General features: G+C 46.0%; 1 protein-coding gene across 1 annotated transcript in view; it reads left to right on the top strand.

Annotated features, from left to right (window-relative positions):
• Positions 1–7003: 7003 nt before the first annotated feature.
• The window catches only part of LOC306834212 (tumor necrosis factor receptor superfamily member 5-like), a gene marked incomplete at its 3' end in the record, with an annotated part of 31478 nt that continues 11983 nt past the window's right edge, over positions 7004–26498 (top strand). Inside the window, exons 1-3 of the mRNA XM_079360049.1 lie at positions 7004–7385; positions 7573–7666; positions 10320–10445. Of these exons, the coding sequence (XP_079216175.1) occupies positions 7356–7385; positions 7573–7666; positions 10320–10445 (250 nt within the window). The 5' untranslated portion in view covers positions 7004–7355. The remainder of the gene's footprint in view (positions 7386–7572; positions 7667–10319; positions 10446–26498) is intronic.

Here is a 26498-nt window from a genome sequence, read left to right on the forward strand (position 1 = left end):
CTCAGAGTTTAGAAAGAACGACTGTTCTAAAGCAAAGAGACACAGACGCTGTGCTCCAGGAGAATACATCAGAGAGAAAGGTGAGTTTAACAAACACAGTTCACTTTATCTCATATAGACAGAGGGACTGTGTTCATGTTTAAATCAGACTCAGTGAAATCATGTGTTGTGTCCTTCCTGCAGGAACGTCCTCCACAGACACCGAGTGCTCCACCTGCTCTGATGGAACATTTTCAGACGGGACGTTTCCATCTTGTCAGAGTCACACACAGTGAGTGAAGCTTCACATCACACATGGACACACCTGAGTTCATGATCCTCCACATGTTCCTGTAATAACTGTCCCTCTGTCATTACAGATGTCTATCAGAGGGTCTACAGCTGCTGAGAGCAGGAACTAAGACAGAGGACGCTCAGTGTGGACAGACATCACCAGACAGCACTGCACTGATAGTCGGAGCTGTTGTTTTGGGTCTTTTGGGTGTTTTTTTAGTTCAGTCTGGATCATCAGTCTGGACTGTTGGTGCTGTTTTTGGTGTTGTGTTTTATTTATCCATTGCACTTGGACGGTGTTGGACAGATGCAGAAGGGCAACAAAAGATCCAAAGGAAGGTAAGGTTTCCACTGTGACAATGAAACATGATCATGTTTATTTTATAGATATTATGGTCTGTCTCATCATTCATTTGATTTTTATTTCTAACATTTTATTCCAGAAAACAGATGAGAAATAGAACTCAGCCTGGTATGTTTTAAACTCTCTTTACTCTCAGTCTGTTTTATGTTCAGTGATTTATTAAAGTCTCATTTATTCATGTTTCCTGTACATGAAGGTGAGAAGTCGACCCTGAAGATTCACAAGTCAGAAGATCCAACCCTGCAGAGTCTGTGTTGAAAATGCTGGAAAAGATTGTGCAGTTTGGTGAATTTGTTTTGTAATTTCTGTATTTCGATCATCATTTAATCTATTTCAACCTATCATATAATCATACCAGCTTTTGTTGGCTCATACGTAATGAGCATACTTGCAAGCGTTGTCTTTTCCTTTTTCTTTTGTTCTTAGTGATGATGTAACCCTGACAATGTTTTAGTAAACAGTGATGAACCACAAACACACTTATGATAGCGTGTGGTTTTGAGATGTACCGGTTTGAACCGGTTTGAAAGCAAAGAGGTTCATGAGTGAACTTGTGGTGACCTCTGGGTGAGCGGTGTCTTGATATGTGACCTTTCGAGAGTCTTTTTGGCTCCGGCCAGATGACTCCACGCTCTGAACAAAAATTCCCCTTTTGGGGACTTTTGAAAAAAAATATTTTTTATTAATTATTAATTATTTTTAACTTTAATTTTTTCCCTTTTATAAATTCTTACTTTACTGATTTGTTTTGGAGTTTTTAAAGACTTTGTCAGATTTTCACCTTTTTTTGAATTTTCAATAAATTTCATGAAATCTTCCCCATTCCTCCTTTTTTGATCGGGTTTCTTCACGACGCCCCGCGAGCCTCGGAGGTCAGCATGGACACACCTCACCACAGCACACTGAACAGAATGCAGACAGTAGAGGGAGGGGGGGGGGGGGGGGTAGCTGTGAAGGGGATGTACTGATACATAATTATCCTACGGGACGGATCAGGTGGAGCGTTTCTCCTCGTCTGGGTGTTTGATGATTTTATCGTGAGCTCTGAATCACCTGGGAAATAGTAGAACTATTCAGTTCCAACAGGTGACTTCTTAAGTTAGCCACATAGGATCGTGCTATTATTATTTATTTACCCATAACATGCACGTCGAGGACGTGCAACATCTGAAGTCAGAAGAATCTGAAGATCCTGAAGAGGAGAAGAAAAGAGTGTCAGGTGAGAGAGCAGATGTTTGATGAGATGTTCACTGACTGACTGAGATCAACTCTGTCCTGTTTTTACAGCTTTACTAAATGTTTGCTTTAAACTAAATCTCTTTTCTCCTCAGGTTCAGACGGGTCAGAGTGAACCATCTCCAGGATCCTGTTCTGGTCCAGCTGCTGGACCCTGACACACATCGTTCATATCTGTGTATATATGTATTTGTATTCTAATATATATGTTTGTTTTTATATCTGTCCCATCTGAAGGGTCGGGGTTCGATCCCCAGCTCCTGCAGCCTCATGTTGATGTGTCCTTGGATAAAACCCTGAACCCCATATGAGTGGATCAGTGTGACCTGTAGTTTTTATTGATCAGCATGTAAAGAGCTCAGAGCACAGATTGGTTGTTCCCTGTGTTCATCCAGCTATAAAGGAACATGTTGAGCCTGAGGTCAGAGGTCAAAGGTCTCAGTTCTGTTTGTTGAAGTAAAGAAACGACACAGTTCAATGTGCAGGACTTTTCAGTAGTTTCAGCAGACTGAACTCTGGAGGTCATTGTTTGAGTCCACATCAGTAGACTCAACATGTCAGTATGGATACTCACTTCCTGCTTTTATGCAGCATGGATCAGATGCACCCATTCAGGAAATGATTTGTATTTTAACTCCCACAATGCTTTGCAAAATTAACAGTAAAACGTCCCTTCATGTGCGCCTCCAAATGAAAACAAAGGAGCATGGATAAATTTAATCTGGAGTTAAAGTCCTTTGAATGAACAACAACAAACGTGTGCAGTATTCTAAAACCTTTCCCCCTCTGTGGGAAGAAGGATTTCAGATTCACGTCTGCTGTCATGGTTCGGTTTGTTTCAGGGTTTTGAGTTCGGGTTTATTCTTCCTGAGTGTTTTGTGTTTCTTAGTTCAGTCTTTAGTGTTTCCTCTTTTATTTTGTAGTTCTGGTGCTCAGTGTTGTTTCCTGCCTCTCTCTGTTTCCTTCCTGTCTTGATTACTCTGATTATTCTCACCTGTCTCATTAGTCTCACCTGTGTCTGATTGACCCTCTGTGTCTTTGTAGTTTGTCGTTTCTCTGACAGTCTGCATCTTTACTGGTTTATTTCACTTTATATTCTGTATTTTATTTTACTTCCTGTATGTTTTATTTCATTTGTTCTTTACATTAAGAAGTTACTGGATCTTTTAACAATTTTTTTGATTTATATTTTTTATATTTTTATCTAATTGAATTTTAGTGTGATTTTCTGCTCTCCTGCTTTGCTGCTGTATCACTGTACATCGATGTACATTTCTCAGTGAGATGAATAAAAGATGATCTTTTTGTTTACCTGACTGTATATGTGCATTACTCTTTTTGAACAAAGCTAAAACAAAAGAAATGGAGGATGAGGAAGAGTCTGATGTTTGAACATGATATTGAAGCACACGTGTGATCATGTCTCCTGCAGGATTCATCTGAGGGATTAACTTTCTGAGTCCAGTCGAGATCATTTCCTCGACAGTAGGTCCAAACAGCACAGACAGTAGGTACTGACAGATGGAGGAGGCACTTTGTAGGAAGAACTCTGAGGTCAAAGGTCAAAAGTCTGAGGATCAGTTCTGTTTGAAGGGAGATTATAAAAATAGTTGAGAGTATTAACTGTGGATTAGGAGCGCCCTCTACTGGCCAAACTACATGATGACACCATTTCTAAATAATCCTGTTTGTTTCTGTATGAAAGATTTTGTAAATAAAGTTTTGTTTTGATATCAGCTGAAATAAATGAAAAAGCCCCCTCCATTCATCTCGACATGTTCTTCAGTATATCTGAGGTCAGGTCTCTGTGGCTGCAGACAAAATACATCAACCCAGACTTCCTTCAACATTTCCCAGCTTCTCCTGGGGGATTCAGAGCGGTTCTCCATCCCGTGCTTTCCCTTCCTGACCCGTCAACAGTGAAAGTCCTTCTCTGGAGCTGAGACACAAAATGAGGGCTGTGAGAAAGGTGTGTCCCGCCCACCTGAGGAGCAGCCGTGGTGTCTCTACGTTCACAGAGGTTAGTGTCAGAACTCCACTTAGACTGGAAGAATCCTTTCACGCCTCTTTTGATACAAGACGCCTTTTCAGAGTCTCAGTCACAATCTGTCTGTGTCAGCAGGCTGCTCCAAAGCCACCCTTCACCAAACTGCTGGCACACATCTTTGTGCACCTTTCTGATCTTCTTCTCTTGTAAATCAATGCCAAAAGCTCTGACTTCAGCCAAGAGCATGTTTTTCAAAGTTTCTCCAGTGGCTTTGGACATCATGGGACTCACTGATGGGAACATGTTTCATGTGTGTGTGTGTAACAGCTCTGACACCAGGATATCACAGTTCATCTAACTCCCAGAGCGTGGAGGCTTCTTCTTCTTCTTTATCCTCTGTCTCTGATTAAATCATAACGACCTCCGACTCATCACGAGCTGATGCTGCCTCACACTCTGTAGTTTTAAATGTGGGGGCGTCTTCTTCACACACAGCTTCCTCTGCTGGCAAAATCATCATTTCTGATTCCAGAGTTTCTGGATCCTCTGGCAGAGAGTACACAAGCTCGCTCAGAGCCTGGTACCTTTGTGCCTGCTGTTTCAGCCAGGTCCACATCCTGTTCATGAAAGACTCGACCTCAGGCTCAGTCTCCATCTTCATGTCTTCACCTGAGACTTCTCCTTCTTCTCCTGCTGATTTCAGGTGATCACACTGAACATCTCTGAGATCCTGAGCAACGAAATGTCGCTGCCGATCTTCTCGTACAGGCAGACCTCATCTGTCCCCCAGTTTCTGTCTTCAGCATCAAAGATCATCTATTGCACCAGGAGATCCACGTTTTCAAAGAGCTGCTCTGTTGAAGCTTTTCTGTATTTTGTTGGCTGATTTGAAGTTTGTTCTTTAAAGTCGCCTTCATGTTCAGGATTGCTTCCTGAGCATGTACGGACACAGGGAGCCTTCATGTTGCTTGCTGTCCTTTTCATTATTGAAGCTTTGGGTGATTCCATCTCTGATTTGATCTCTCCATCACGTTTAACATCCAGGTCCTGTTCAGCTTCATTAGTTACAGTTTACAAAATCTCTCCTGTGAGGTCTTCAGATTCTTTGGAAGATCTGGAAAGAAGTGGACCGAAGTCTTCTTCAGACGTGTTATCATCCACACAGTGTGCAAGGTTGCTGCTCACCTCCTCAAGGATCATCTTGACTGTATTAAAGGATGACATGTATTTGCTTTTCACAGAAAATGATTTCTTCTTCTGATCAGTTGGACTCTGTTCAATGTCCTCATCAGAGTTGATTCAATTTATATTTTATATATAATTCTACTATATATTTTATATTATAACAGAATAAGATGTTTCTATTGATTTCCAGAGGAAGTGAAAACTATTTGGTTCTACTTTTAAAGCTTTTATTATTTTTTTGAAAGATTTATTTTTGGCCTTTAGCTAAAGCTTTTATTTTGAAGGGCTCGAAAACGAAAGCTGAATTTGGGATCGACGCCTTTTGGTGCTAGAAGGTAACGGTCCGTGTTTTTCTCACCACATTTAAAGTAACAATTTGAAAGATTTAGAGATTGTTTAATCTATACTTAAAGATGAAAGTAAAAACTACAAGAACATTATAAAGAAGTGTTAAAGTAGATCGTTGTTGTGTTAAAGTTCACACTTCCGGATCTGGAGACACTCTCAGTCTATGTGAATGTCCTCAAACATCAGGACAGACATGATGAACACAACAACAAGACTCTACACAAAGTTAAAGATATTACTGAACATCAAGTTTCCGTCCAGAGAAGCTGAGTGTTTTCTGAAACTTTGTGCGCGCTCATGTTCACGGGAGCGCGCACAGAGATGTCTCTGGTCTTTGTGTCTCTGTGAGTCTGTGTACTTCATCACTGTTTGATGGTAGATTAGTGAACGATTCGGAGAGTGTAGTTGTTAAACGTACCAGTCCCCAAACTAATTTACAAACGACAGAATTAAAACTGAACGAACTTCTCTCATTGGACGCTTTTAGGAGGAAGCAGACCACGTGACTGTAGTTGTTTTCCCTGATATGTCTGTGAATGATCCTGATGCACACTTGAAGATTAGTTATTTGTCTTTTAAATGAAGCTTAAATAAAAAGAATTTAAAAAGGGAACAGACCACATGTCAGAAGTGACTGATCGAGGGGTCTTAATAAAATATCTATACTTATAATCTGTTTTATTGATGACAAGACAATGTACAGAAGAAGAACAGAAAGGATAGAGAGACTAATGTTGGAGTGATCAACACATAAAATATGACATGGGGACGAGGTGCTGGAGAAATAACACAAACAGGCATGACACATGAAAAGAACTCAAATATATCTGAATCAAGTTTGTCGACCTTTCTGTTCTTTTTCAGATATTTAAATCATTTATAGTTATTAAATAACAGAAAAACAGGGCTTGATGTTTTTTTCCATTTACAGGTATGAAAATGATATTTAAATCAAAGGTGTCCATATAATAGGTGATGTCTTTATAAGATAATGTAGGAATGGCTCTTTAAAGACAACCAGCTGTGGATCTCAGTCTAAAATATCTGACTGTCTGAGCAACAAATGAAAGTTCAGAAGTTTATAAAGCAGAGAGATCCACTTCAGACCAGAACCTTTAAGTGTGAAACATCAAGAACTGGGTGGAGAGTTTCTCTGAGCGTAGGAGGAAGTGGGCGTTCCCTCAAAGTGACCTGCAGATCTCAGATTGACTTCACCGACTGTCAGACCAGGAGAGACGGGAACACACGGACTCTATGACAAGTTATCTTGGCAGGGTTTATTTTCTAAAGACTGAAGTGAGACGAACACACTCACAACTTTTTTCTTATTGGACACTTTTTGAGTTAAATTTGGTGAAGATCACCTTTTTGTTTCCTTTCACTCCCTCTCTTTTCCACCTCCAGTGTGGACACTTCCTGGTTTCTCTCCTTCTCTCTCTTGATTGGTTGCTGTTTGCTCTCTGCGCTCAGGTTCAGATCTCCACATGGGACAGAACTTCAGCGCTGCACTGATGTTTTCTGTTTCCCATCCTTAAAGACTGATTGGAGGAAATAAACCTGTGAACATTAAACTCAAGTTTCTTTCTTGGAGTCGTGCGTCCTGACCCGACCGACGCCCACGATGATGGTTTCTCCTCTTTGAACCGTTCTTAACAAACATGCAGTTAAAAGAAAAGAAGACGGGATAAAGGGACATGTCTTATAAATGTCTTCATGTTGACATTATTCCCACTGTTTGTCCTCTGTCAGGTATTAAAGTGACTCCTCTTCATCAGGTACTTTCATCTGCTCTTTGTCTTCACAGATCAGACTCAGATCAATGATCCATGCTGTGAGAAGTGTCCACCTGCTGAGATCCAGCTCTGAGGCGTTTCCAGCTGCTTCATTAGTCTTGGTCCTGAGTGTGCGTTGGTGGACTTGAAGCAGACGATCAGTGTGTGCTGCTCTTCTGTTAAAGAGACGATGAGAGCTGGATCAGCTGCAGCCTTTCTGGTAAATGATCTGATTGGATGATCTGAGCACACATTCACATCTTCAACATTTCTTTCTGTTTGTTCTCAATGATTCTTCTTCACATTTACAAACAGACAAACTTCAACTCTTTCCCTCTTCTCTCTTACATGGACTGGACCATGAGTTCACATTTCTCTCTGTGTTCATTTACACTTTGTCTTCACAGATTCTCCTGATGAGTGTCCTCTCAGCTCAGACTCTGACATGTCGTCCATACCAGTATGAGATAAATGATCGATGCTGTCCTGAGTGTCCAGCTGGTAAGATCACATCCTGAACGTTTTGATTTAGCTTGGAATATTTAAGTGTGTACTAAACGTGCTGTTAGGACACAAATGTTGGGACTCAATGAAAAACGGTGATTACGCCCAAATCTATTCTTAAACTGTTCAAACTGGATTCTGAGGTTCATCAATATGTTCTGACTTGAATCAGATCTTACTCTGTGAAAGAAGTTCTTCAGACTGTTTTCACAGGCCTCCAGAAATCTCCTGATAATCTGTGTGGATTATCTGGAGGGGAGGTTGGTGGCTGCTGAGGCCTTGACATGAACACATTTATAGAGTAGCTTAAAGTCATCTTTCATTTGGCAGCTTGCACATTGACTACTGGTTTCATTTCTCATATCAGCATTATTTACACACTGAGGTAAGGTAGGCCATTACAATTCCACAAAACACACTCATTGATACTCATCCAATATAAAACAAAAGTGTTTTTTTTTAACTGTGTATTCAAAGTCTTACTAATTTACCTGTAAACAGAGTCCATTCATCTATCCTTCATTTTTCACTTCACTGTTTGGTTGAACGTCCAGTTTTGAGAAATCTGTAAACTTAGATATAAAATCTTCCTCTTCCACTTTTAGTTGGAGATTTAAAAATAAACAGACTCTGATTGTAGTGAACTTAATTCTGCATCGAAGAGGAGCAACATCAAACCAAGCATGAACTCTTAACCACTGTTGCCAAGTCCGCTTATTATAAGCGACTTGTTTTACTGTAAAGTCTCTTGCAAATATCTTCAGTCACGGGTTTCAGTTTTTTGGGCGTGTTTTCTAAAGTGTAGTTTCTTATTTGAGCTTGCATGAACTCCTCCTGATTCTCTACAATAAAGAGAAACGTGGTATTTAGTTTGTCTTTCTCCAGGATCTGTCTCATGTCTACAACCCCGTTTCCATGGTTACTATGCACGCCTGACCCGGCACCATAGAGGTCTATGCCCGGCACTCTCTCACTCACTCACTCACTCACTCACTCACTCACTCACTCACTCTCACTCTCTCTCTCTCTCTCTCTCTCTCTCTCTCTCTCTCTCTCTCTCTCTCTCTCTCTCTCTCTCTCTCTCTCTCTCTCTCTCTCTCTCTCTTTCACACACACACACACACACACACACACACACACAACAGAGTGACAATGCCCATCAATAAGAGGGGAAAATATGTTAGAAAATATAATAAAGAGTACGAGCAGCTCGTCTCAGTGTTGAAGCAGAGAGTTCACCTTTTCTATCAACATTTAAAGTTAACAACTTTGTGTACTATTAACAAACAGTAAATATAATTAAATCAACAACTAAAGTCTATAGCTAGCTATCCAGTCATGGCAACCTCACAAAATCAAGATTTCCACAAATGTGTCGTCATCAGCCTTCAGAGGGGTCATTTATTCCTGTGATAATTCATAAGTTGGTAAAGAAACTTTTTGACTGCAGTTTGAGAGCAGACGTGTCTAGGAGTGAAAATGTAAAAGACGTTTCAATTTAATATATCATTCAATGCATAACAGCAAAAAAACCCCAACCTGTATAAACAGAAGAAAATCCGTTCAGCTTCACTCAGTAGGAGGAGGAAGAAAGCAGAATCCCAAACAAAGAGAGTCCATGAATGGGAGAAGCTCAGCGCACACTGCCTCCTGCTGGCCACAATGAAGTGTAGTGTTATCTGGTTATTATAGCACATCAGTGATAAACTTTCCTGGTCTCATTATTTCCTAAATAAAAACTTAGACTCATTACATAAAATGTGACAACACATGTTGTGGGTGTCACCGTAGTCAGATACATAAAACTCTGGATCTCTTCTTAATGAAGCTGTCAGCGTTGTGTAGCTGTGTGCTTGTGCATGAAGTGTACCTTCAGGCATCTGATCAGGATCCTTCTGGACGTCTTTCTCTGAGGTTCTCTGGGAAGAGACCCAGAGTTGGCTGGAGGGATTATATATATATCCTGTCTGGCCTGGGAACACCTCAGAACCCCCCAGGAGGAGCTGGAGAGGGAAGTCCGGGTTGACTTACTGCACCGCCAACACCACGACACAACAATAATAAGCAGAAAAAAAATTCACTAACATGTTTGATGAATATCTCTTATGCTTCTAGTAACCACAGACTTTATGTCATGTATCATCAACCGGCGCAAACCATCGGTTTTATGGCAAACTGCCCCATGGTGCTAAAATGCTAACTTACTTCCTGGTTTTAGAACTCATTTGACTGTCTACAGGGCATGAAGCGAGATAGTACACCCAAGCCCTTCCAGAGAGGGGGCGTGGTCAGACACAGCTCATTTACATATTTAAAGCTACAGACACAGAAACAGCCTGTTCTGAGCAGGGCTGAAATAGAGGGGTTTATAGACATGATCAAATACAGGATCAGAGTGGATTTACAACAACACACTTCACACACATGATGAAGAGGAGCGAGGACACTGATTTCACCTGAAGAAGAGGAGGAGATCATGTGACCTTTAATAGTTGTCAGCCCCCTGGTGGTCTGGGGCTCTATGCAAAGTCCTGCTACTCCAGATGACAAGCAGCACCTCTGTTACTACAGGAAGATTAAGAAAATCAGTCTGTTCTGATTGTGAAGAAAAATAAACACAAAATTAACTTCTTCATGTTGTTTCCAACAGGAGGTCGAGTTCATGCAGACTGCACAGAGGACAGAAGTACTCACTGTCTGCCCTGCCCTGAAGGAACCTTTATGGACCAGATGACTTCCCGTACAGTGTGCTACAGGTGTTCAGAGTGTGATGAAGGTAGATCTGTCTCTTTATTGATCAAACTAAATAAAGATCAGAACATGTTGCTAAACAGTGGTCAGTCTAAAAGCAGCTTTCTAACCTTTGATTCACTTCAGCAGAACTCAAACACACAGATGATCCTCAGAACATCTGACCACTTCTTCTTTTCTTCAACTCTTCTTTAGATTCTACTTCATCAATAACCTCTGTGTTTGTGTCCACAGCTTCTGGTCTGAAGATGAAGACGTCCTGTTCCATCATATCAGACTCAGTCTGTGAACCTCTGGAAGGATTTTACTGCTCAGAGTTTAGAAAGAACGACTGTTCTAAAGCAAAGAGACACAGACGCTGTGATCCAGGAGAATACATCAGAAAGAAAGGTTAGTTCATACGTGTAATTCTGATACTGAACACCAAACTACGGCATGCTAACACAAGCTAGCCGCCAGGCTTTGGGACCTGCCTGTCCAACAGAAAGTAGATCAAAGGAACTACACTACATCCATCATATTTCCTAGTCTAAATGGCGTCCAATCACTGAGCTGTATCCACTCCTAAACTCGCCTGCTGCGCTGTCATTGGCTGGAGGAAACACACCAGCTCCGCCCAGAAGCATCCTGAGTCCACCAGAAAAAATCAGAAGAGTGAAATCCAGTGTAGGGACCTCACAGGGGCGGCACCATTATGTTGGGGTTTTCAGGAGCGAATACCTGACCAACGATTAGGTTGGGTTTTATGATGTAAAATTTAGTTGTCAAATTAAATTTAATAATTAGTTTTACTTAATTATTAATAAAAATCAATAATTATTATTAAACTGAGTTTAATAAACCTTGGGGCACCACCCTGTAAACAGGGAACAACCAAAATATTACAACTATCAGTCTCAAATTGATTAATTAAATACCACTATCATTAATTAATTAATAATCTGTATTTAATTGAAGGTGTGAAATCCGAACACAAAGCCCTTTCACCCAGCCTAAGTCACAATGCAAATACACAGTGATCACAAACAACTGCTCTTTAAATTATAACAGAATTTATTTAACGAAGCAACATCAAGTTAATCAATGAAACTCAATCAAACAAACAACTATTATAAACTAAACTACAGGTAACAAACATAAACAAACAAGCATGGCACGTATGTGTGTATGTGCGTGCGTGTTTCTCTGAGAGTGAGTGAGAGAGAGAGAGAGAGAGAGGGGGGGGGGTGGATGGATGGATGGTCAATCTCAGCCTGGAACTCACGCACAACTCAGAGCATAGTTTACTTCACTACCAGAAGCCAGCGGCCGGATTTGTATCAGACGGCGGTCTGATACAAATCAGGAATGGGCCCATTGGGTTAGCTGCGCACCAAAACTTTTAAACAAAGAGAAGCAGATGGTATTGCGGCTATATCGGCCTTTGCAGGTCGTCACAAAAAAAGGGTCTTGCGAGGGACTAAACACGGGAGGAAAGGCTATGACGCGTTGTCGTTATGAATGACTCTCCATCAATATGCTTTCAGTCATTTATTCGTCCCAACGATCAAAAACAGACGAGACACTGACTGCGTAAAAAGCAACTTGTGCGGTACAGTGTATGGCGGTCAACAGAAATTTTCCGCTCCCATGCTCACCCCCCTCTATCCATCCAAGACAATCAACCAGGTGAACAGGTGAGTGCAGCCCATATAGTGTCGGCAATCACCACAATGATTTCCGGTAAACACACCCACCACCAGAAACAATAAGATTGCAAACAATAAACAAATAGGTAAACAAACCATCCATCCATCCATCCATTTTCTACCGCTTATCCGGGGTCGGGTCGCGGGGGCAGCAGTCTAAGCAGAGACACCCAGACTTCCCTCACCCCAGACACCTCCTCCAGCTCTTCCGGTGGGACCCCAAGGCGTTCCCAAGCCAGCCGAGAGACATAGTCTCTCCAGCGTGTCCTGGGTCTACCCCGAGGCCTCCTCCCGGAGGGACATGCCCGGAACACCTCCCTAGGGAGGCGTCCAGGGGGCATCCGGACCAGATGCCCGAACCACCTCAACTGACTCCTCTCGATGTGGAGGAGTAACGGCTCTACTCCGAGCTCCTCCCTGGTGACCGAGCTCCTCACCCTATCTCTAAGGGTGCGCCCAGCCACCCTACGGAGGAAGCCCATTTCGGCCGCTTGTATCCGAGATCTCGTTCTTTCGGTCATGACCCAAAGCTCATGACCATAGGTGAGGGTAGGAACGAAGATCGACCGGTAAATCGAGAGCTTCGCCTTTCGGCTTAGCTCCTTCTTCACCACGACGGACCGATACAGCGACCGCATGACTGCAGACGCCGCACCAATCCGTCTGTCGATCTCGCGCTCCATCTTCCCCCCACTCGTGAACAAGACCCCGAGATACTGAAACTCCTCCACCTGGGGCAAGGACTCCCCACCGACCCGAAGAGGGCAAACCACCTTTTTCCGGTCGAGAACCATGGCCTCAGATTTAGAGGTGCTGATCCTCATCCCAGCCGCCTCACACTCGTTAGCGAACCGCCCCAGTGCACGCTGGAGGTCCGGGTTCGATGGAGCCAACAAGACCACATCATCTGCAAAAAGCAGAGACGAGATCCTGTGGTCCCCGAACCGGACCCCCTCCGGCCCCCGGCTGCGCCTAGAAATTCTGTCCATAAAAGTAATGAACAGAACCGGTGACAAAGGGCAGCCCTGCCGGAGGCCAACGCGCACCGGGAACAGGTCCGACTTACTGCCGGCAATGCGAACCAGACTCCTGCTCCGGTTGTACAAGGACCGGACCGCCCTTAGCAAAGGGCCCCGAACCCCATACTCCCGGAGCACCCCCCACAGGGAGCCGCGAGGGACACGGTCGAATGCCTTCTCCAGATCCACAAAGCACATGTGGACTGGGTGGGCAAACTCCCATGAACCCTCGAGCACCCGCTGGAGAGTGTAGAGCTGGTCCAGTGTTCCACGGCCAGGACGAAAACCGCATTGTTCCTCTTGGATCCGAGGTTCGACAATCAGCCGGACCCTCCTCTCCAGAACCCTGGAATAGACTTTACCAGGGAGGCTGAGGAGTGTGATTCCCCGGTAGTTGGAACACACCCTCCGGTCCCCCTTCTTGAAAAGAGGGACCACCACCCCGGTCTGCCAGTCCAGAGGCACTGTCCCCGACCTCCACGCGACGTTACAGAGGCGTGTCAACCATGACAGCCCCTGCACATCCAGAGACTTAAGATACTCAGGGCGAATCTCATCCACCCCCGGAGCCTTGCCACCAAGGAGCTTGCCAACTACCTCGGTGACTTCGGCTTGGGTGATAGACGAGTCTACCTCTGAGAACTCAGCCTCTGCTCCCTCGGTGGGAGACGTGACGGTGGGATTGAGGAGATCCTCGAAGTATTCCTTCCACCGTCCGACGACATCCCCAGTTGAGGTCAGCAGCTCCCCTCCTCCACTGTAAACAGTGTTGGTGAAGCACTGCTTCCCCCTCCTGAGGCGACGGACGGTTTGCCAGAATTTCCTCGAGGCCGACCGAAAGTCCTCCTCCATGGCCTCCCCGAACTCCTCCCAGGCCCGAGTTTTTGCCTCCACGACCGCCCGGGCTGCGGAACGCCTGGCCTGCCGGTACCCGTCAGCTGCCTCAGGAGTCCTATGCGCTAGCAGCGCCCGATAGGACTCCTTCTTCAGCTTGACGGCCTCCCTTACTTCCGGTGTCCACCACCGGGTTCGGGGATTGCCGCCACGACAGGCACCAGAGACCCTGCGACCACAGCTCCGAGCAGCTGCTTTGACAATGGAGGTGGAGAACATGGTCCACTCGGACTCAATGCACCCAGCCTCCCCCGGGATCTGCGAAAAGCTCGTCCGGAGGTGGGAGTTGAAGACCTCGCTAACAGAGGGTTCAGCCAGACGTTCCCAGCAGACCCTCACTACACGTTTGGGCCTGCCGAGTCTGACCGGCTTCCTCCCCTGCCAGCGCATCCAACTCACCACCAGGTGGTGATCAGTTGACAGCTCAGCCCCTCTCTTCACCCGAGTGTCCGAGACACACGGCCGAAGGTCAGATGACACGACCACAAAGTCTATCATCGACCTCCGGCCTAGGGAGTCTTGGTGCCACGTGCACTTATGAACATCCCTGTGCTCGAACATGGTGTTCGTTATGGACAAACCGTGGCTAGCACAGAAGTCCAATAACAGAACACCGCTCTGGTTCAGATCAGGGAGGCCGTTCATCCCAATCACCCCACTCCAGATCTCACTGTCGTTGCCCACGTGAGCATTGAAGTCCCCCAGTAGAACAATGGAGTCCCCAGTCGGAGCACTGTCCAGCACCCCTCCCAGGGACTCCAAGAAGGCCGGGTACTCCACACTGCCGTTCGGGCCATAGGCCGAGACGACAGTGAGAGCCCTGTCCCCTACCCGAAGGCGCAGAGACACGACCCTCTCGTTCACCGGGGTGAACTCCAACACCTGGCGGCTGAGCTGTGGGGCTATGAGCAAGCCCACACCAGCCCGCCGCCTCTCACCGCGGGCAACTCCAGAGAAGTAGAGAGTCCAGCCCCTCTCGAGGAGCTGGGTTCCAGAGCCCAAGCAGTGCGTGGAGGTGAGCCCGACTATATCTAGCCGGTACCTCTCAACCTCCCGCACAAGCTCAGGCTCCTTCCCCCCCAGTGAGGTGACGTTCCATGTCCCGAACGCCAGAAGCTGCGTCCGGGGATCGGGTCGCCGAGGCCCCCGCCGTCGACTGCCGCCCGATCCACATTGCACCCGACCCCTACGGCTTCCTCTGTGGGTGGTGGGTCCACAGGAGGACGGGCCCGCGTCATCCTTTCGGGCTGAGCCCGGCCGGGCCCCACGGGCAAGAGCCCGGCCACCAGGCGCTCTCCTGCGGGCCCCAACCCCAGACAAACAAACCCAACAAACCATTAAACCAAACACACAACCAACTTACATTTATGGCTCCTACAGAGGGGTATCCTCGGACGTCGCCAGACGACGTGTGAAAGAGAGTGAACAAGGGGACACGACTGGTTTTATCCCTCCCAAACTTCACACCTATGTGTTTGGTGTGGCAATGCATTCTGGGAGTACCTGCAAGGTCTGCTGGGATAAAGAGTCTTTTGTCATGGTTCTCCAAAGGGACACAGCCTGAACTTTGTCATCCTGGCTGGATCCAACACCAGTCCAGATATTATCCTGGAAAAGCTCCGTGTTAGACTTCATTTTCAGTTCCTCCTAAAAATGAAGTGAAAACAAACTGTTCAGTTTATCCAACATGAAACTGTTTTCCTGGTGACTGAAGGGAAGCTGAGAGTCAGTTTACTGACCAGAGGATCATTCCCTTCAGGCTGCATGAAGACAGACTGACTTCATCAGAGACCTTTTGTTTACACAGAAAATAATTCATTTTAACTGTGTCAATAATCCCAGTGTGTTGTGTCCTTCCTGCAGGAACGTCCTCCACAGACACCGAGTGCTCCACCTGCTCTGATGGAACATTTTCAGACGGGACGTTTCCATCTTGTCAGAATCACACACAGTGAGTGAAGCTTCACATCACACATGGACACACCTGAGTTCATGATCCTCCACATGTTCCTGTAATAACTGTCCCTCTGTCATTACAGATGTGAATCAGAGGGTCTACAGCTGCTGAGAGCAGGAACTAAGACAGAGGACGCTCAGTGTGGACTGAAATCATCAGTCTGGACTGGACTGGAAGTCTGGGGTGTTGGTGTGATTATTTTATTCATTGGATTGTGTTATTGCTGTCGCAGAAAGATAAAACGATATCTACACTCAGGTAAGGTTTTTACTGTCAATGAAACATGATCACGTTTATTTTATAGATATTATGGTCTGTCTCATCATTCATGTGATTTTTATTTCTATGGTTATATTTTAGGAAACGGAAGAAGAGCAGCAAACTTCTTGGTATGTTTTAAACTCTCTTTACTCTCAGTCTGTTTTATGTTCAATGATTTAATAAAGTCTCACTTATTCATGTTTAACGTACAGGGAGGTGTGAAGTCGACCCTGCAGAGTCTGAAGTCAGAAGATCCAACCCTGAAGAGTCTGAAGTCAGAAGATCCAGTCCTGAAGAGTCTGAAGTCAGAAGATCCAACCCTGAAGAGTCTGAAGTCAGAAGATCCAACCCTGCAGAGTCTGGAGTCAGAAGATCCAACCCTGCAGAGTCTGAAGTCAGAAGATCCAACCCTGAAGAGTCTGAAGTCAGAAGAATCTGAAGAAGAGGAAGTTGAAAGAAGAAAAGAGTGTCAGGTGAGAGAGCAGATGTTTGGTGAGATGTTCACTGACTAACTGAGATCAACTCTGTCCTGTTTTTACAGCTTTACTAAATGTTTGCTTTAAACTAAATCTCTTTTCTCCTCAGGTTCAGACGGGTCAGAGTGAACCATCTCCAGGATCCTGTTCTGGTCCAGCTGCTGGACCCTGACACACATCGTTCATATCTGTGTATATATGTTTGTTTTTATATCTGTCCCATCTGAAGGGTCGGGGTTCGATCCCCAGCTCCTGCAGCCTCATGTTGATGTGTCCTTGGATAAAACACTGAACCCCATATGAGTGGATCAGTGTGACCTGTAGTTTTTATTGATCAGCATGTAAAGAGCTCAGAGCACAGATTGGTTGTTCCCTGTGTTCATCCAGCTATAAAGAAACATGTTGAGCCTGAGGTCAAAGGTCAAAGGTCTCAGTTCTGTTTGTTGAAGTAAAGAAACGACACAGTTCAATGTGCAGGACTTTTCAGTAGTTTCAGCAGACTGAACTCTGGAAGTCATTGTTTGAGTCCACCTCAGTAGACTCAACATGTCAGTATGGATACTCACTTCCTGGTTTTATGCAGCATGGATCAGATGCACCCATTCAGGAAATGATTTGTATTTTAACTCCCACAATGCTTTGCAAAATTAACTGTAAAACGTCCCTTCACGTGCGCCTCCAAATGGAAACAAAGGAGCATGGATGAATTTAATCTGGAGTTAAAGTCCTTTGAATGAACAACAACAAATATGTGCAGTATTATAAAACCTTTCCCCCTCTGTGGGAAGAAGGATTTCAGATTTACATTTGCATCTATATTGGTTTAATGGACTTTATATTCAGTGTATTTCTTTCATGTCTGTACTGTATGTTATTTTATTATCGCGTTTTTTCCAGTTTATTTAAGGTGATATTGTTTTTGTTTACCTGACTGTTTTTTTGCGTTACTCCTTTTGAATAAAGCTAAACAAATGATGTCACTTCCACACTGAAGGAATCAGACGAAGTAGGAACAAATATCATCCTACTGTGTCTGTAATGACTTCGGTCATGTGTGAGTTGTGTCAGTCAGACCTGATCCAGTTCAGCTTTGTCGAGCCCTCCTGGGGTCTTCGGGTCAAATTGACCCGTTTGAAAATGTCAACATGTATGAAAAGTACGTTAAAATGTATTTTTTCCGTATGAAACTTCTTCTGCTTGGCTTATTTACTGTACTTAACATGTGAAAATGGTACATTTCATGCATTTGCTACCCCCCCCCCCCCCCCCCCCCCCCCCCCCCCATATCAACCTAAAAGACCCAGGGTCTTTGGGTCAATTTGACCCGGCTATTGAGAGTTGAGGCTAAAATGGGTTTGAAGTGAAATTTAGACCCTTTCTTTCTGGAGTTGGTTGTAAATGGTCTGTCTGGAAACCCTGGTACCCCTCACTTCTGGTAAACAGGCCTGCAGCTGTGTGACAGTAACAGTGTGTGAGTGCAGAGGTCCATAGGTACTGGTCTTCACGCCTCCTGGCGTATTCCGGCCTTGGTGGAACTGCTGGTGTGTCCGGGGGTTTCCAAAAACCATCTCTGCTGGGGTCTGCAGCTCCCGACCCAACATGAGCAGAGCAGGTGTGCAAGAGATAGAATCCTGCACAGCAGACCTGTAGGCCAGTAAGACAAGGGGTAGCTGCATGTCCCAATCGCGCTGGTGTTCTGCGGTGAGTATTGCCAGCTGCTTTGCCAGAGTCCTATTGAACTGCTCGACGAGTCCATCACTCTGTGGGTGCAGAGGTGTGGTCCAAGTCTTCTCCATTCCCAGGCGCTCGCACATGGCAGAGAAAACTGCTGACTCAAAGTTCCTTCCTTGGTCACTGTGGATAGTCTCAGCTGCCCCGAGACTGGCGAACATGCCCTCCACCAGCATATCAGCAACAGTTTCTGCCTCCTGGTTCGGTATGGCGTACGCCTCTGGCCATTTCGTAAAATAATTCATGGCAACCAGGACATAACGGTTCCCCCTGTCTGTGCACGGGAATGGGCCCATTATGTCCACGGCTACTCTCTCCAGAGGGGCTCCCGCTGCCAGCTGTTGAACCTGGGCCACCCACAGCAGGACTGGTTGGAGATCGGCATCTTGCTCTTGATGCACTCTCCATTCTGATGACCCAACAATCTGCACTGCTCCGCAGACTAGTCCATCCTCGCCGAGCACAGGGTTGCACCCCTCCTCTGTGCAGAGCTCCATCTCCCGAGCCTCCCTCTTTTCGCAGTACTGACAGCCATCAGAAGCACAGGGGCGGCGGGACATAGCATCAGCGTTAGCATGGCGAACTCCAGCCCTGTACTCCACCTGGAAGGTGTATGGCGCCAGCTCCTCCAACCAGCGTGCAATCTGCCCCTCTGGTTCCTTGAATGACATCAGCCACTGGAGGGCTGCATGGTCTGACCTGACAGTGAAAGGCAGGCCGCAGAGGTAATACTTGAAGTGGCTTATCGCTCTCACGATTGCTAGGAGCTCTCTGCGTGTCACACAGTAGCGTCGTTCAGCTTTGTTGAAGGTCTTGCTGAAGTACGCCACCACTTTCTCTCCTTCTGGCCCTTTCTGGCTCAGCACAGCACCCATCCTGACATCACTGGTGTTGGGGTTTTCAGGAGCGAATACCTGACCAACGGTTAGGTTGGGTTTTATGATGTAAAATTTGATTGTCAAAATAAATTTAATAATTAAGTTTACTTAATTATTAATATAAATCAATAATTATTATTAAACTGAGTTTAATAAACCTTGGGGCACCACCCTGTAAACAGGGAACAACCAAAATATTACAAATATCAGTCTCAAAATTAGTTAATTAAATAACAATATCATTAATAATTAATAATCTGTATTTAATTGAAGGTGTGAAATCCGAACACAAAGCCCTTTCACCCAGCCTAAGTCACAACTGCTCTTTAAATTATAACAGAATTTATTTAATGAAGCAACATCAAGTTAATCAATGAAACTCAATCAAACAAACAGCTATTATAAACTAAACTACAGGTAACAAACAAAAACAAACAAGCGTGGCCCATGTGTGTGTGTGTGTGTGTTTCTGTGTGTGTGACTGAGTGAGCGAGAGAGAGAGAGAGAGGGAGAGACAGACAGAGAGAGACGGACAGAGACAGATCAAAATGGCTGCAACCACGCGTGGTCACGTGATGGCGGACACTGAACACAGGTCTATTGTCTAGAGACGAGTCAACCTCTGTCTCTACCTGATCTACGTTTCTGCAGCGTCTGGAAAGCCACAGATCTCTATGCGTGTGCGTCTGCCGAAAGGTGCGTGTGTGTGTAAAGGGAGAGAGCGAGGGAGAGAAAACAACGCACCTCGAAAGCTCAATCTCAGCCTGGAGCTCACGCACAACTCAGAGCATAGTTTACTTCACTACCAGAAGCCAGTGGCCGGATTTGTATCAGTCGGCATTCACACTAGTCTTTCTGATAATGAGTCTATTACCCGGTTATGACGCGAGAGTTCACAGAGAAACAAACGGGACACAGCAGCACAAATAAAGGAAACAAAAGAGGTTTTACTCTCATAAAATCTAAGACACAGTGGTCAAACACCAATTAAATATTATCACCGTTTCACAATAATAACTCAGTTATTAAACACACTCTCTATATCTAACTGCCCAGACCTAGCTAAGCCTCACTTGTAACTAATTTTATAAGTAAGTAATTTTGTCCACGGTTGATGAAAGGAAGAAAAGAGGTCCTGGAACGGCCTTTCTGCAGTTATATGGAGATGGTGGCGCGTCCAAGGGGTTGAGCAGGGCCGTGGTATCCTCCGTCGAGCGAGGTGATCTCCGTGGATGTCCTTTCTTTAAAGGAGGGAACGAGACGTAATCCTTACAATCTCTCTCAATACCGTTTTACTACGGGAGAATTAAGACGCTCTTCTTAGAGATGCGTTCAAATGGATGATCTAAGGGGGGGTGAGCACGGGGGACTCTGTCAACACCTTCTTTAAAGAGCTGAAGGCCTGCTCACAGTCTGCTGTCCATACAAAATCAGTGTCTTTTTGTTGCAGGTGGAAGAGGGGTGCAGCTTTACAAGAAAAGCTGCGAACAAACCGCCTGTAATAGGATGCCAGTCCAATGAAGCTCTTGAGCTCCCGCAGGTTGGTGGGGGCCGGCCATTCATTCACTGCACGCACCTTATCCTCCAGCGTGCTGATGCCCTCTCCTCCAATCCTGTGTCCCAGAAACTCCAACTCCTTCCTCATGAAGCAGCACTTGTCGGGGTGAAGCTTTAGTCCTGCTGCTGATATCTTCTGCAGAACCCGCCGCAGGGCTTCCAAGGCCGCTTTGAAGGCACTACCATGGACCAAGATTTCGTCCAGGTAGACAAGGCACTCCTGCCTGGGGACGTCAGCCAGCACCTTCTCCATTAGGCATTCAAACGTAGCAGGGGCGTTGCACAGGCCAAAACTGAGGACCCGAAACTGCCACAATCCTCTGCCGATACAAAAGGCAGTTTTCGGCCTGACTGAGGGGCCGAGGGGGACCTGCCAGTATCCGCTGCGCAGGTCTAGTGAGGAAAACCAGGATGAACCTGACACCAACCCAGCGACTCATCAATGCGGGGCAATGGATGTGTGTCTTTCTTGGTCACGCTGTTCAGTGGTCTATAATCAACACAAAACCTCATCTTACAGCCCCTCTTCTTGTTCACCATCACCACCCCTGAGGCCCAGGGGCTGTCAGAGGGCTCAATTATGCCGGCCTTTAGCATCTCATCGATTGCCACCTCTGCCGCTGCTTGGTGTGCCATGGGGAGACGACGAGGGTGTGTCTTGATGGGTCGGGCATCACCTGTGTCAATTTCGTGCTGTACCAGGTGTGTCAGGCCCACCTCTTCCTCTGTAAGTGCAAACATGTCCTGAAACTCGAGCAAAACCTGCCACAGCTCTTCCCGCTGTTCAGGTTCCAAGCCGTCACAGCTGCGCTTCCATATCTCCCTCACTGCAGCCAGTCTGACCGGGGCAGGGAAGAAGGGGGGAGGGGGGTGAGAGCAGAAGCTTGGAGTGCGGCTTCTGGCCAGCTCTTGAAGCTTCCAGCTGTGACCCCAGGGCCAGTGTGGGGTGCATCAGTTTCACAATGGGGCCCTCCGGGAAAGTGTGAGGTTGAGGGGATTCTCAACTCAAAGCCCCTTGGTTATGCTACATCTGATGTTACTGATCCGGACCCTATTACACCAAATCTGCTGCTCATGGGGCGGCGGGATGCCTCCTTGCCACAAGCAGTATATGGCAACAGTGATCTGCTCGGGCGTCGTCGCTGGAAACACAGCCAGGTACTCGCTGACCATTTCTGGGGTTAAGTTTACCCGTAACTACCTTCCTACTCTTCAGTTTTGTCGGAAGTGGCTCACATCCAACCCAGACCTCACCACAGACCAAGTGGTCATGATTGTTTACCCACAGTTGCCGAGAGCTCTATGGCCAGTTGGGCGTGTCACCAAAGTGATCCCAAGCAATGATGGCAAGATACGGTCAGCTGAAGTGAACATAAAAGGAACAATCTGCACCCGTCCTGTGGTCAAGCTCATCCCACTCCCTGCAATACCTGATGAGTGACGGCCACCGCGATCTCCAGCAGGGACATTTGGAGGATTACAAACTCACTCTGTGTCTTTGGGGACGGCTGTGCAAATTCCCTGCTCCGCGATGCTGGCTTTCGCGAGATTGTCATTAAACGCACCTCGAGGACCATGACGTCCTCGACATGAGCACCTGACCTGCTCCGTTCAGAGTTGTGCTGCGATGCAAACAGGTGGTTTGTCGCTGTTGTTGTCAGACTTTCCAGTAGTCGTGCGTCTATAAAACTGTGAGTTTTGTTGTCTACATTTATGTAGGGTGTGACTTTTATGTTGTTGGCGTTTGCCACACTTTTATATTTATGTTAACAAATCGTTATTTGTTATAATGTCAATTTAGCACGAGCTTTGATAACACGTGCTGTGTTCTTTGTAGTAGGGAGACCTCTGCTGGACATTATGCTGTATTGTTTGGTCACATGTATGCCTGTGATTTTCAGTTTACTGCACGTGATCTATTTATGTTTGATTGTAAACAGCTTTTGATTGACATTTGTTTTCCTTGTTTATTTCCTTTAGAAAACAGCTTATTAAGCAGCATTGAGATTTTGTATCATTTTGGATTACAATTTAAGAAGATTGAAGAAACTCCTGGATTGCTGCAGTCTTTCTAACAGAAGACTTAGGCCAGACTTGTATACCCCAGCATACTAACAACATTCACAAAGTCCATTGACCCATTCTGTTGGCTCGTTTACTTTGGTGATGATGCCGTTTCGTTCCATGTCATCAAGCTCCTGTCTTTTAACATGAACGGTATTCTCCATGGGGGGTACACAGCTGGAACAGCTGTGGGGTCTACATGCAGAACTTTCCTATCCCTTTGAAAACATCAGCAAATTCCTCCATGATGCTCTCGGTGGCACTAGTGGGTTCTACTGACATGACTAACTTGACAAGGTTAAGGTCAAGGCATGCCCTTAGCTCTAGAATTGGAGGGGCTGCTGTGTTTACAATGTCAAATGTGAATGTATGGTGACTGCCTTTTCTGCTGCATTTCAGCTCACATGTGCCTTTGATGTCTAGTCTCTCTCCACCATAGCCTGATAGAGCGCGTGTGGCTGGTCTCAGTTTGATGTGCTTGAAAAGTCTATTGAAGAACTGAACAGGGATAATGTTGGCGGTAGCTCCAGTGTCTACTTTAAATCGGATACTGTGTGACTGTGAGTCTACCTGCACATCTGCAAAGGCCTGTTCGTTGTTTTCCCCTTCATTTGTTTTAGTGATAGAGTCAATAAACAGCTCATCTGTGCCACTTGAATTGTGTTGCTCAACTGTGTACACTTTGTTAGACTTGTATTGTGATGACTGACAAACCTTGGCGAAGTGATTCATTTTTTGACACTTTTTGCACTTTAGCCCTTGAGCAGGACACTCCTCTTTATCGCCGTGCTGCAGCGCACACCTCCCGCATGTTTACTTCGGGTAGTTACTGCTGCCTGTCTTTGGGTTTTTCTGCACAGTGTGCCTCCGCTTTGTGAAAATAGAATGTGCTGCCATAGGTGCTTGGGAACTTGGACGTGGGGCCACCATCGTCTTTAGCTGAGCGTGTAGTGTCAATAGCTTTCTCCAGCGTAAGGTCTGAACCTTGATTTAGCAACTTCTCCCTCACTTGGGGCGAGTTCGTGGCGAACACGATCCTGTCGCGCACCATCTCATCACTGTTAGCATACCCGCATTGCTTCACGAGTAGCTTCAACTCTGTAACAAAATGTTCAAAGGGCTCCCCCTCGCTTTGCAGCTTCTCATTAAACTTGTATCTCGCAAATATAGTGTTCGATTTGGGCATGAGATATTCCTCAAACTTGCCGTAATATGTGTCGAGCTTTTTAGCTTCATCAGCGGTCGATGTCCAAGTATTAAAAATATCTCTGCCTCGTTCTCCTTCCCACAAAAGCAAATAGCTGCATTAGGCCGCTTCCTCCTTTTCCCGTAGCGATCCTGAAAACATGAGCTCAACGTGCTGCACGAATCGCCGCCACGCGTCGGGGAGGTTCGCCGAATCCCAATCCACCTGCGGTGTAGGCACTCCCGATGGATTGATCTTGGGCTCTTTTTAGAAGCGTACGGTCCGACGAGTCTCTGACACCATGTAATGTTCTCTGTTGCATTAATAATGACACCTTTGTGGAGATTCACGTTGCACTTTATTGCCGCTCACTGTCGCCATCACGTTCCATTGTAGACTGTCATACCAACAACAATACCCAGCATGGACATAGATAGATACTTATTGATCCCGAGGGAAATTCAATAGTATTGAACTAAGTTCTTTTGCAACATTCGACCAGAATCTAGATATTAAAGGACACAACCAAAAACAATGATAGTAAGTTCCCGCCTCTTTTTTACATGTGATGCACATGGCAGAGACCTGGGGATTAATGTTGTTCAAGAGGTAAGGGGTGCACTGAAGTCTATGTAATACTCTATACTGATTTTCTCTCAGTCTGTTACACAAAGATAATTTCTTTGCAGATTCAAAAGCATCACACCAACTGTTGTAATCCAGGTCGATCCCGAGATCTTTTCCCAACAGTTTTTTAGCTCTGGTGACTCTGACGCTGTCACAAGAGAATAATTTACCATAAAAAAGAGAAATAAACTTTTTAAGTGCACATGAGCTAAAATCTAACAGAAAGCTTTCAATCGGATGTTTTATTGGTCGATCCAGTGGGAGTGAGCATAAGGACTTCACAAAATGCCAAAAAATTGGCAGTGTGGGATCCTGTATTTAATTTGAAGTTGTGAGAATGACATGACATTCCCATTCTCATCCCATCCTGTCAAATAGTCAGCCACAAATTTCAATCACTTTGAATACCGATCAATAAAGATGCTCACACCCAGACCAGGGGGGAAAGCTTTATGTTGAATTAATGGCTGTAATGCTAATGAAAAACCTTGTTGGCCACCATGTTTGGTTATATATCGCCATGTTTTATATATATATATGGGACCCCCCCGTGACAGCAGATCTGCTGCTGCATTCTGCGGTCCTGGCAGATAAAAAGCCCTCAGAACCACTCCCTTGGACTGTGCCCATAAGAGCAGCTGACGAACTCCCGTATGAAGGGATGGAGACCTCAGCCCACCCTGATGGTTGACGTAAGACACAACTGAAATGCTGTCTGTTCTCAACATGACCTGCCTCCCCTGTATTACAGGGAGAAAGTGTTGCAGAGCCATGTAAACCGCCTCCATCTCGAGGAGGTTCACATGCAACCCCTGTTGCGCAGGGCCCCATTGACCCCAAACCGACCTGCCTTCCCAGACAGCGCCCCAGCCTGATTGGGAGGCGTCGGTAGTTATGGTCACCCTGCAACCCTCCTGTCCCAGGGGAACGCCGTCGCGGACAGCTCGAGCGTGTTTCCACCATGTAAGGACCTTGAGGCCTCCCCGGGTCAGGGCCAGTGTCTTTGACCGGTCCCTGGGCAGACAGACCTTCTGGAGCCCGAACCACAGCTGCAGGGGGCGCATGTGCAAAAGACCCAAGGGCACTACCTGGGCAGCCGCCGCAAAAAGACCCAACAGTTTCTGCCACTGCCTCACCGAGGCCGACTTGCGAAAGATGCAGCTCGCGATGCACTCTCTGATATTTCTCCTTCTTGTCGTAGTCAGGCATGTCCTCATGTCGACTGAGTCCAAGACAAGACCTAGATACTCGACAGACCTGGCTGGGACCAGGTTGGTCTTTCCAGTATTGAGATGGAGCCCCAGCGAACCCAAATGAGTTAACACCTCCATTGTATGGCTCCGTGCTAGCCCCTCTGATGGGGCGCACACCAGCCAGTCGTCCAGGTAGTTGAATACCTGGATGCCCCTCTCTCTCAAAGGAATGAGTGCAGCATCTATACATTTTGTGAACGTGCGTGGGGACAGGGACAGACCAAAGAGTAGGACATTGTACTCGTACGCTGTCCCTCTGAAGCCAAACCTGAGGAACTGCCTGTGGGCTGGAGCAATAGGGACATGGAAATAGGCGTCGCAAAGGTCCACTGTTGTGAACCAGTCGCCTGCCCTGATGGCTTGAAACAAAGCCTTCAGCCTCAGCATCCGAAACGGCAGCACCTTGAGGTACGCGTTGAGCTGCCTCAAATCCAATATGGGCCGGAATCCTCCTGTCCTCTTGGGGACGAGAAAATAGCCTGAATAG

Source organism: Symphodus melops, assembly GCF_947650265.1.
Source record: "Symphodus melops genome assembly, chromosome: 13".
NCBI classification, from domain to species: Eukaryota; Metazoa; Chordata; class Actinopteri; order Labriformes; family Labridae; genus Symphodus; species Symphodus melops.